Source organism: Anopheles merus, chromosome 2R (genome assembly GCF_017562075.2).
Source record: "Anopheles merus strain MAF chromosome 2R, AmerM5.1, whole genome shotgun sequence".
NCBI classification, from domain to species: domain Eukaryota; kingdom Metazoa; phylum Arthropoda; class Insecta; order Diptera; family Culicidae; genus Anopheles; species Anopheles merus.
In genome coordinates, this window is record NC_054082.1 from 42,739,018 (window position 1) to 42,750,633 (window position 11,616).

General features: G+C 40.0%; 3 protein-coding genes and 1 non-coding gene across 4 annotated transcripts; 1 reads left to right on the forward strand and 3 right to left on the reverse strand.

Moving 5' to 3' along the window:
- Window positions 1–5,289: 5,289 nt before the first annotated feature.
- On the reverse strand, window positions 5,290–8,583 carry LOC121589609 (growth hormone-regulated TBC protein 1-A-like). Its single transcript, XM_041908672.1, has 5 exons — window positions 8,051–8,583; window positions 7,023–7,318; window positions 6,803–6,949; window positions 6,532–6,714; window positions 5,290–6,461 (listed from the first exon to the last, which is right to left on the reverse strand). The coding sequence occupies exons 1-5, from the start codon at window positions 8,068–8,070 to the stop codon at window positions 6,106–6,108; spliced, it is 1,002 nt and encodes a 333-aa protein (XP_041764606.1). The 5' UTR covers window positions 8,071–8,583; the 3' UTR covers window positions 5,290–6,105.
- On the reverse strand, window positions 7,461–7,533 carry Trnav-cac. Its single transcript has one exon. It is a non-coding gene; the product is annotated as a tRNA-Val (tRNA).
- Window positions 8,584–8,612: 29 nt separating the features above from the next.
- Window positions 8,613–9,545, forward strand: LOC121589610 (probable Golgi SNAP receptor complex member 2). The gene is made up of 2 exons (XM_041908673.1): window positions 8,613–8,899; window positions 8,996–9,545. The coding sequence occupies exons 1-2, from the start codon at window positions 8,766–8,768 to the stop codon at window positions 9,495–9,497; spliced, it is 636 nt and encodes a 211-aa protein (XP_041764607.1). The 5' UTR covers window positions 8,613–8,765; the 3' UTR covers window positions 9,498–9,545.
- On the reverse strand, window positions 9,445–10,854 carry LOC121589608. Its single transcript, XM_041908671.1, has 2 exons — window positions 10,662–10,854; window positions 9,445–10,600 (listed from the first exon to the last, which is right to left on the reverse strand). Exons 1-2 carry the CDS (start codon window positions 10,710–10,712, stop codon window positions 9,581–9,583), a joined length of 1,071 nt encoding a protein of 356 aa, XP_041764605.1. The 5' UTR covers window positions 10,713–10,854; the 3' UTR covers window positions 9,445–9,580.
- Between the last annotated feature and the right edge of the window lie 762 nt (window positions 10,855–11,616).

Here is an 11,616-nt window from a genome sequence, read left to right on the forward strand (position 1 = left end):
AGTCCTACGTATGGCGGCACGGTCTATTTGGGGCTTGAGCCCATGACGGTGCTTGTTAAATCGTTTGTTAAATCGTTGTTGTTAAATCATGTTGTTAAATCGTTTAACAATAATTATAATAAAAATATAGGATACATGCCTGTCCCTGGCCAGATGAGCGATTTCTAGTGTGCGATGAGCTTGAATGGTAATTTATGCTCAGGAATCTATCAGGCGCCCAAGGTTTACCCGAAGCTATACAATATATATGCGCAACGATGCAGTGGGTGGTTAGGAATGGTTCACATTCTGTTACTGCTACCCGTTATGTCAAACGAACGCTACATACGCGCAAAGTCTCAAACGCTTCTGGCAACGGGGATATGCGGGTGCTGAGAATTTCATAAAATGTGTAAAATTTAATAAACATACGACTGGTGGGCGACAATACCGCAACGGCCTTTGTCACTCTGCAATGGCAGCAATATGCATCGTTCGTGATACGCGCCACTATGAAGGTATTTGTGCCGGCACCGGAGGGATCACAGAGAAGGTGAAAGAGGAGTTGGTAAGGTTTGGAAAATTTTGCCCATTTTCCACGATACACGATACACTCTTGGCCTGGCGGAAGTTGTCTCCCTTCAAGCGAGGGGGTAAACACGGAGCATGATATGAAAAATGATACATTCCCGGAAAACACGATAAGCTTATTTTGAAGCAGGGAGCACGGGTTCGGAATGTGTGAAATAAACATAACATAGGGCAATGGTGGGAAGGTGGAAAAAGATTTTCAATAACATGCAATACAGAGTATTGCAATCCCTTCACAAATAGCCAACATTTTGCTGCACTGTCATAGTTCAATGCTGTTATGAGCGGTTCCGTATCATAATATGCATGTGTGTGCGTATGTATGTGTGTCGTTACAGTGAATTAATTGTATATGATTTAGCTTGCCGATAAGGGACGGATTTCAACTGCATTCAATTATGGCTTTCGATGTGTGTAATTGTTTTCGATTTTGATAAGAGCGTGTGTTGGAGTGTTTTAAAACTTGATTTTTTGTTATATTTCATACAAATCCCAGTTTTAGGCAGGTTTAGGATTATGTTTAGGAAGGCATGGAATTTAAGGCATCGGAGAGTAATCTCCGGCTTTCTGTAGTCTGGTATTAGGCATCGGAGAAAGGTTATTAAAAATCCGTAATGAATAAATTAGAATAGACAAATCTAGAAAAATTCAATTTATTTAACACATTTTTTACTTTTTTTCTACTTTTCTCAGATTGTTAGCATGAATTTATAGCAAAAAAAGCTACATCCAAAAAATATAATTTGGTAGAAAATGGAGAAGATTTACAAAAAATCCGTTAAACGAATTAAGTTACCATTTGTTTGTAAATTCAACGTGTTTAACATTTTCATTTACCCGTCACCGGGACATATTTTTAAGCCAAATTAATAAATTTTAAAATAAACATCTCAACGTCAGCATAATGTACAACATAGTGTTTACAGAGTGCATTACAGAAAACAATATCAAATTATGGAAAACAAATGAGCCCCTACGCAAGGTTTCGACCAAATAATTATGAAAACCGTTGCAATTATTTCATTACACTTGATGCCTTGCTTGCTGTTATTGCAGCAACATATTTGACCTACTTTGAATCCATTAGATTACGCGCTGTTAACATTCACATTTAAATATTTTAAGTGAAACATCATTTACACGCAACAACAGTGTATACAACCAACAAATTGCAACGCTTTACCCACGTGTGCCTTTGCCACATCAAATGTGGAACACATGAATAAGCGATGGGGAACCGTTTGTGTTTCAACCGGTATTCCTAATGTCCAGTGAGTGAGGTGGAGGAGGAGTGGGTGCGCGATATTTGACCGACAGCTGTACCAAATGGCATCCACTAAGTTTGTGGGTGTATGCGGGTTGAGAAATTAGCTTCGGCTGCGTTCATTAAACATTGCTCAAAAGCCCCACACAGCAGCAGCATGCCATCCTATTGGCCAAGTTTAGCCACACTCGTGTCAAAATGTGACAAGAATTGTGGCAGCAGCATAGTTGCATTGCTTTTGGAGGATATGGTGTGGGTCATTTTCCTCTCCAAATCAAACTTGACCTGTTTTTTGTTCGTTTGCTGTGTTTTGGAAGATGTCTGCCTCAATCCGCACAGGGCTTTATGGTTGAGCCCGCAGGAGGAATTAAATCATTCGTTTGAAAATATAAAGAAGCAGAAACAACACACCAAAACAAAGAAGAAACGGGAAGCTATATTCGTTTGTGCGGGTAAGCGCACATTGAGGAACAAAAATCCTTGGGTTTGTTCGCCAGGTTCTACATCGTTTGTTTGATAACCGTTTATGGGTGCCTTGGGAGCAACATTTTAGACATTCAGAGTTGCATGCGCATGCAACGTTTTCGTGTTTTTTTTTTTCGATGAACTGTACCGCTAAAAAACACGCAACTGTGGGACATGGTCGCCATATGGTCAGCTTTCCGGTGACCATCATGTGTCGTTTATATTCAAACATTTAGTGGACGATGGTATATATTTTGAAACTATAAGTTCAGAACATTCAGAACATTTTAAAAGGTATGGTGCGTTTCAATCATAATGAACGATCTCTATTAACCCTTTTCGATTGTTTAATTATTATTGAAATATATTTTTTAAATGAAACGTCAAAATTAAATCTTTGTAAAAGGCGGAAAGAACTGTAAGAATTTTTTGTGTCCAAACCAAATAAATCATGGGTTGAACTGGTAATATTTTGAAAGTTTATCAGGAAATCAAATAGGTAACTATCTTTTATCACGTGTTTTATATTGTATGGTTAGTATAGTTTAATATTATGACACATTCGGGTGCTTTTACGGTTCATATCGGGTGTATTTGTATTAGTGTTATGTAGTGGGTTGTGATATTGTATTGTTTCCCTATATTTTTATATTATGTACATTTGTTTATTTGAATAAATTGCAAAAAATAAAAGGTGCAGAGAGTTTCCTACTAAGGAGCATGAAATTTTGCATGAGTTACCATTGACAAATAATAGTGATGAAGAAGTCGATGTACTATACTTTGACTAAGAAAATCAGCAGTACATAGCTAAAGATAGTTCAAGATATAGACAATGAATTTAATGTTGTTGGAATTGAAGATTCTGTCCAAGAAATAGCAATTGGCAATTTTCTTTATTTTTATAGATCTTGAGCCAATTGGCCTCATTCGCCTCTTTAGAAGCAAACCAAAACTCAACATTCATCTGTTCAAATATTTCAAAGATATTTTCTATAGGGGAAAACGTCACACATTCAATTGAAATGAGAATGATTTTGGACGCAAAAATACATTTTCTGACAGCCATGGTATGTGTTGTCTATGGACATTTTCATGGAAGTTACACACATCAGTTAGTGTCTTATACAAGAAAGTGTCAAATACGCCTTACAAAATAAAAGAACTTATACAGTCATCTTTGATGAAATGAAGGCATTTCTGGGCATGCATTTTGTGATGAGTTATCATATTTTACTCTAATACCGAGTAGAAGGTCCGCTTTTGAGGAGCTTCGATCATCGCCATCATGTAGCACGATGTCTTCAAAAATATCATAAAATTAATTTTACATGTAGAATGCAAAGCAACTACAGTGATCAATATCCTCTTTAATCTTACCTGAAAAGCTCGGTATGAAAAATCAACGCAATTTGCCAGGGCACAACATGCAAAAAATAGCAAAATTAAGGGAATTACGTGAGTTGTGCAAAACGACGCATATAAATTAGGATATATAACAAATGTATCCATTTGTGATTCACAAGTAAACATAATTCTTTCGGGGAATATCTTAAATAGCCAATGGCCAATTATGGCAAATAGGGAAAACAAATCAAATTAAATTATAGAAAACTTACACACTCACCTATTTTTATAGTTATATTAACTTTATTTACACTCTGAATAGCTAAACTGTTTTATTGTATTTCCTTTTTTAGCCCTGGATAGCTTATGGTCCTGAATGGATTTGGATGTATATGGATATGATCCTTAAGAATGGATTGACAAATTTACAAATTATATTATATTATTACTGACATTAGCCATACTATTAGTCTTACGAATATTATTTAGAAAGGTTAAAATATTATTCGTATATTAGATGCGATGAATTTTATATCGGTATTATTAAACAACGAAATGATGACAATGACAATGAATGATTAATTGCATTGGTTAACTTTCTCTGGAGATCTGCGGTTTTGTTCGTCATGGCGCCAACAGCTTACCATTACATCATTACTTGAAGTTCATTATTAAACAAAAAACCCCTTTTGCTGCTTTTATATTTATGTGGAAAGAGGATAAATTCTTCAGGGGTTGCTCTCACTCAAAATTACCCTTTCATATTGCAAATTTACGAACAATGAGTCAGCTGATTTTCCCACTACCTTGTAACTCCTTCCTTTGCGGTCGTTACTTGCGTCCGATGCCTTTGCACTGAATGATTCTCATTTCCCTAAATAAAATGACTACTAAATGAACTAAATGACTTCCCCATGTGGGTCTAGGTGCACTTACCGATGGGACTCAATAACAGCAAAAAGTAAAAACATGCCGTGTCAGAAAACCTGCACCCATCGTTTTCGGTGGACTATCTTGTCTGCTATCTTGTAGGAGACAAAGGTGTTGGAGGTAGTTGTTGCGAATGTTTCGTGCCATATTTCGTGTCAAGCGCGGTGTGCTAATCATCGAATGCTCTAGCGGGTTCATTAAATGGTGGTTAAAAGTTAGACAGCGGTAAGTTGGTTGTTTTGGCAAGCTTAGCCTATGAATGTTGCTTCCTTTTTTGATCATACTAATTATGTTTGCATGCGCTTCTTAATTCAAGAACCTAAGGGCTTTCTGAATCAACACATTTCTCTACGAACGTTCCAAATGCTGTGCATTGAATGTTTAAATTCCTGTTGAAACTTGTTTGCTGACTTGGTATTATGGCACTCCTCCGATGTGAATTGAGAGATATGAGTATGCCAAAAATAATTGCTCACGAGAATACTCGTTAAGGCGGGTCTAGCTGTACCATTTCTTACGATGTTTGCTTAATCATTTGCTTATTAACTTTTAAAACTTTTAGCGTGGTTAGCCGTACTGTCAAGAGACGCTTAATAGTATATCTGAAAGAATGATGTGTGGTAAAATATCTTTGTACAAACAAAAGAGATTGCAATGTCATCATGTTAAGCACTATCGCCAACCAAAGGGAACCCTGCAAATAAGTTTACGTAAAATTCAATATTTATTATCAATGTTAATGCATGTTCTTAACGCAGAAAATATGATATAAGCTGCACCATGATATTATTGTTCGTTTTACTGTTTACTGTGTAAACGTTTGAGCTATTCTTCTATCTGGCAGTTTTGCATATGAATGCATACGGGCGTTAGCTACAATTCTTTAATAGCTTCGTGGTAGCGTATAATAAGGTACTCTTTCTTATGCCAAAATGGGTTTTTGGTAAACAACTATGCTACAGGTATTACAAGATTTGATCAAAGATTACGTAGTTTTGTTTGAGTATCGGAGTATAATTTAATGATTGCGAACCAAATGGTATTTGATGTGACTAACAGAAATTCCTTTCAAGTGTAGCCCAGATCATAAACAGCAACGGAAATGAAATGAAACGAAATTGGCGAATATTTGGCTTTGCCTAAATGCGTTTAATGGATCGCAAATAGTCGTTCTAACCATATTTTTATGAGAAAACATTAATGAGAATAATAAGATAAAATATTGTGTATCCTGTGTACTGTACAAACAATAGCGAACCATGAATAACCGGGTGGATGAATTTTAAAGAAAATTGTCACTTTGTTTTTAAAGCGTACGTTGGTAGTGTCTACAATAATAATAATTTTTCGCGTGAAAAATGTTAACATGCCCCTCAACAGTTGTCCGTGTTGTAAAAATAGTATATGAGCGCTTAAACTTCGCCCCCACAGCACCCTTATAAAAGTAGGTTCACGGGCCGCATGTGCCTGCACTTTGTGGTCTACACTATATTCAGTCTGTATCTCTTCTGAATATAGCTCTCCAACCCCTAGGAACCTTTGCTCTTGTTGGCCATCCGTTCGCTATAGAACCGCTGCCGTAGAGCGTCCAGCTGGGAGCGGCGTAAATTACCCGGCACCTTAAAGATGCTCTTCATGAACTCATGACAGTCCATGAGTACGTACGATTTTTCCAACGAACGAAACAGCCCGATCAGCGTTGAGATGTCGTCGGTCGCCAACAGATCCTGCCGTAAGCGCACAACGATCGTTAGGCCCACGCGGAGCAATATTTTGTTGCCCTCGAGAAACAGACAGTCCCATATCCGAAGTACGGTCTCGGTCGGTACTACCTCGGCGTACAGGCAAATGAACCATTTGGTTGCTATCACTGGCCAGGGTAATCCTAAACAGTAAAGAACGGAAACGAATAGAATTTTGATCACACTCCACGGGAACATTTTAGGCACACTTACCCAAGTCAAAGATGTGCCGATGGACGTCAGGTGCCCGCAGCCGGATTAGTTCACTCAGCACATCAATATCGGTAATGAGGTTATCCATTGTTTTTGTATGATATAGCGGTACGATGTTCTCAACAACCACTTTTAGCAGCCAGAACGAAGATACTTCATTCTTAGTCACTAGTAACAATAAACCTAATAGCAAAAAGGGTGAAACATTTGTTAGAAGAAAACCATCCGTAGGCCATCCTGTTACCGCAGGCACATGACTAATTCTACTTACCAGCAATATAGTTTAGCCCCTGACAGTAGCCGACAGTTCGATTGTGGTGAGCAAACGCAATCAGAACGTTGTACAAGCTTACCTGATACTGCTCAAAATGGATATTGTCCGGAAACGTTCTTGGAAGATCGAGTTTAATTTGATCCGCTAGCAAAATGAAGAAGAAGTTTGTGTTAAAAAATGTTAACAAATGCATTACAGTCGTGCCTTTTTTGCTTACATATCTCCTGATCGAATTCGTATGTAAGTAGCGTCTGGTAAAGATTTGGTTCCTTTTGCTGTAGGTCCTTTGCACCGGATGTTTTCATCCACACCTCTTCGCGAAGCGATCCTGGAACGCCCTTGCGCACGAAGCGCTTTAATTTGGACCGATTCTTTAGCATGTCCGCACTCTGGAGAAACTTTTGCCAGCGCATGCTTCGTGTTGTAAGCACAGAAAGGTAGCTGGACATGATGTTTTCATACGATTGGTAGTCGAAATCTGCCTCCCGTTTGAAGCCATATTCATCCACGTCGCTGTAAATAGAATGCAAATTAAAAGATGTGAAACTATTAAAACCATAAGATGAAAAAATAAACAAAATCAAAACATCAATATGAATTAAACTATTCGAAAACAAAAAAACACAATTACGTCCATACAACAAAAAAGCACGCATGTTTCCGCCCGGGTTCGAACCGGGGACCTTCTGCGTGTGAAGCAGACGTGATAACCACTACACTACGGAAACGCTTCTCTGCCCTCACGCTACAGCCATACACATTCTTTCACCCAAACGCCTTCACGCTTTACCAAGCGCACGCAATTATGTGGCGCCTATTCAATTGTTCTGTGTCGTGCGGTGCGAAGCGATGAACCGAGGGCTACACAAACTGTATTCAAATCTCCCCTAATTCTAAGGGAAAGTACATTGTACAGTTTACTTATGTAACAACGCATTATTCATAGTAGTTGGAGCGCATTGTTCATGATAGGTGTGGTAGTAAACCTCAACCGGAACGAAATGTGCGAAAATTGGTTGGTAGGTTTTTATCACCCCATTATACAATTGCACCGCATGGAGGAGGTGGTGTTCGTTTACTCATGGCATGGGCGGCACAGCAAGAATGTACGAAAGAGCGATAAGCTATAAGCTAATATACATTTTATATCCAATGCACACAGGTACGATGCATGAAAGATTTATAATATAGGCAGATCAAGAAGAATTCACACCAAATGTAAAGCAAAACAGTATTCTGACTCACCTAAACTTAGACACAGCCATGTCGTTTTGGTGTCTCCTACGCACGGCACTACACTTTTCGTATGCGACACTGCACCTACCACGAAATCAACGAGATCGTCTCCAAAACACGAACGCGCTGTTTTTTTTTAAACTTTTTTTACACTCATTCAGGTGCGGACAAATATGAATACAGAAAGCAATAGAACCCGACCATAGCTTTATCACCGCCCCTGTTTGCAGTTCAAATCATCACAATTCATCAGCTGATGTTTTGATAACACTATAATCAATCAGACACACCGAGGTGGTTTCCTCAGTTTTAACATATCGTTTTAACAAGATGATTTTCCGCTTCTTCACGCGTTACTCGTCTGCGTGGAAATCTATACGCCTCAGAAGGGCAACCATTTATCTAACGCAGACCATTATTTTAACTGTACTTTTCTTGCACTGCAAAAGCGAAAATAACAGAGCCGCACGAACTTCAACAGATGCTTGGTACGCGCAAAAAAAAGGTAAACATGCATTTGACAGTTCCCGCTTGACAGTTTGACTGCCGTTTTCGTTTACGTGTCACAACAGTGTGCGTGTTGATTTCGCGCAGAGTATGTTCTAGTCGTACCGAAGTTGCGTTGTAAATCGCAATAAATGTGATTATTTATCCGTGCCGAAAAGTAATACAAGTACTAAGCATCGGACAGGTTGAACATTCCCCACACGGGAAAGCCACCAGCATGGAAGCCCTTTACATGCAAACCAACAGCCTAATCCAGGAGACGCAGCAATGTTTTCAGCGCCTGAACGATACGCGCTTTGCGTCGAGTGAAATTGAGCACGACATCGAAATGAAAATCACTACAGTTAATGGGTATGGTGCAAATGCTCAGCGTTGTGGAGAGTAGCTGACACATTGGTCCCTTTAATGCTTACATACTAGTTTAATCTAATGCTCCTCACGTTACAGCAACTGCGATCGATTGGACGTGCTGCTGTTCAAAGTGCCCGTGGCCCAGCGTCAAAATGCGAAAATGCGTGTGGATCAGCTCAAGTACGACATAAGGCATCTGCAGGCCGCGCTGAAGATGCACCAGGACAAGAAGCAGCGCCGTGAAACGGAACTGGCGGAGCGGGAAAGCTTGCTCAACAAGCGGTTCACCGCCAACTCCGAAACCTCGATCGATATCGATTACTCGCTGCAGCATCACAATTCGATGCAGAACGCCCACCGCGGGGTGGATGAAATGATCTGGACGGGCTCCAACATTCTGGACGGACTACGGACCCAGCGCGAAACCCTGAAGGGGGCACGAAAACGAATACTCGATATTGGCAATACGCTGGGCCTGTCGAACCAAACGATGAAGATGATCGAACGAAGGCTGGTCGAGGATAAGTACGTGATGTACGGTGGAATGTTTGTGACAACCGTTATTATTTGTTTAATTGTGTACATTTGGATTCTTTAGCGAATGCAAAATATAATAATGCTATCTGCTTTCACGCGCATGATTAGCTTCCGTGTTCTGCGCTCCGGACGTTTGTTCGGTGTTCAAAAAATGATGAAATTACTGTCTGTATTTTCGTTCGTTTCGTCATCTTTCGGCAAGAACTTTGCCCACTTCGAGGATACATTACCAGGTGGACCTGAATGGTGTGATCTGTTGTCCTTGCTATTACCAGATGGAGTATTCGAGATTGTTGCTGCTGACGTACTTTCGTCGGCCGAACGCTTACCAAAATTCATGAGCGGCGCTGTGGCACTTGCTTCTGAACACTTTCTTTTACATGGCATTTGCGATGGTTTGTAACTAGCAGACGGTGGGGCAGCATTGGTCGTTGATGGTTTTGGCAACGTTCCCGGTCGATCTTTAAATGAACGATTGTTACTGTTTCCTTTACGATGAAAGTCCGGCAGTTGCATGGAGCTAGTCCCTGTAGCTTGAGTCCAGCCTTTTTGAGCACCGTAGTTCTGAAATCGTTTTGTATTACGTTCCTCTCTCTTGACGGAACGATTTGGGTAGAATACGGGATTCTTTTGTTCAGCTTTCCAAATGCCGTTCGAAGAAAAATCTCTCGGAGAAATGTCATCCATATTTAAGGCCAACTGTGCATCAGAATCAGACGAATCATGTTGAACTGTTGGATAGTTACTCCATGCGTTACTCTGCTTCACCGGGCACCCGATACGTTCGCGATCAAACGTGGTGCAGGACACGCTTTCCAGTGATTCAGAAGGGTCCAAAGCATCTGATGGGTCGTCGTTTTCCTCCTTTGTAAGAAATGCGGCCCACTTGCTCGGACCTTTCGATGTCGTATTGGTGCTTTCGTTTGTGCCATTTCGCAACATAGCTGAATCTAGCTGGGTCGGTTGGGGCAGTTTTATTTTATTTTGCAACACCAATTCAGCAACCTCCGCTTCGCGTTGATCCATCTCCAGGTGCCGGACAGAGAGCTGCTGCACCATGCTTCGACAATCTTGGCCCGTTCCACGAAAGTATTCACGCGCCAGCGATTGTTTGGCGCCACACATTTTGCACGCCCATTTGTTGGCCTTTTTTACAATGTCCACCTAGAGAAAATGAACGCAATTTCAAAACTTTCTTTTGCTATTGCATTAACCTTCAACTTACCTGATATTTTAAGCACTGAAAGCAACGAACAACGCGCAATTCTTGAGGCATGTTGTTGCCGCGTCCTGTGCTGTTGCTTTGTTGATCAAATTTGGCGAGTTCATTTGATTACAGGGGTCGTAACATTATCCCACATTTTTAACCCTTATGAAGACAAGCAAAAATATCCTCTTTCGAGAACTGGGCTACTCCTGTAATCGGCAACTTTGAGGCCGCTGCTAGACATAACGAAAAACCACCGTAACGAAAAAATTGCCAGATGAAATATAACGCATTGTAATGCTCCTTTTTTCGGTCGACAGATTTCGGTCCTCCCATCGGCGAGCGAAATTCTAAAAAATTGCTATTAGCATGCTTATGCTGTATCACACATCAATTCAAAACAAATTAAATTTTAGTATTCCTGTTATTCTCATCAATATTAGGAAAAATAAAACTCAATTTTTGTTTTTTTACTAATAATACGCGTTATATTTTGTTGTCAAACTTTTTCGTTTCGGTTTTTCGGTCCCAAGTGCCAAAAATCCATTAAACGACCACTAAACGGGTTTTAAAACGACTCTAACTCCCTACCTAAATGGAATATAGAAAAAATTCATTTAGCAGACGATGAACGACTGATGCATTTTAAAAATAGCAAAAAAGCTGGTGCCACAAGCACCATCTGTTGATATAATATCCAGCCAGTGGAGCTTTCCTCGCTTTAAGAGATTTCGTCTTCCCCCTGTACTGTTGTAAGGTTTTTGTGGTGAATTCCGCTCATTTTCACTTAATTTTCCGTGATTCTTTATTACGTTTTACAATCCGTCTGGCACCAAAGTGGGTAGAAAGGAGGTGTCGTCATGTAGAACAATTGGGCATCGACCCAAATAGCCAGCTCGTACTTTATAGCTGATTTAGGGCTGTTTAACGAAAAATCGTTCCGATGTCGTACTTTGTGGCTGATTAAGAGATA

What these genes read in the sequence shown, in the direction of transcription:
- LOC121589610 (XM_041908673.1), top strand. Translation starts at nt 8,766, where the DNA reads ATGGAAGCCCTTTACATGCAAACCAACAGCCTAATCCAGGAGACGCAG. An exon ending in AAAATCACTACAGTTAATGG is followed by an intron (nt 8,900 to 8,995) that starts GTATGGTGCAAA and finishes CTCACGTTACAG; the next exon opens with CAACTGCGATCGATTGGACG.
- LOC121589608 (XM_041908671.1), bottom strand. Translation starts at nt 10,712, where the DNA reads ATGCCTCAAGAATTGCGCGTTGTTCGTTGCTTTCAGTGCTTAAAATAT. An exon ending in TTCAGTGCTTAAAATATCAG is followed by an intron (nt 10,601 to 10,661) that starts GTAAGTTGAAGG and finishes CATTTTCTCTAG; the next exon opens with GTGGACATTGTAAAAAAGGC.
- LOC121589609 (XM_041908672.1), bottom strand. Translation starts at nt 8,070, where the DNA reads ATGGCTGTGTCTAAGTTTAG. An exon ending in CGAATTCGATCAGGAGATAT is followed by an intron (nt 6,950 to 7,022) that starts GTAAGCAAAAAA and finishes TCATTTTGCTAG; the next exon opens with CGGATCAAATTAAACTCGAT. An exon ending in GGGGCTAAACTATATTGCTG is followed by an intron (nt 6,715 to 6,802) that starts GTAAGTAGAATT and finishes TTTTGCTATTAG; the next exon opens with GTTTATTGTTACTAGTGACT.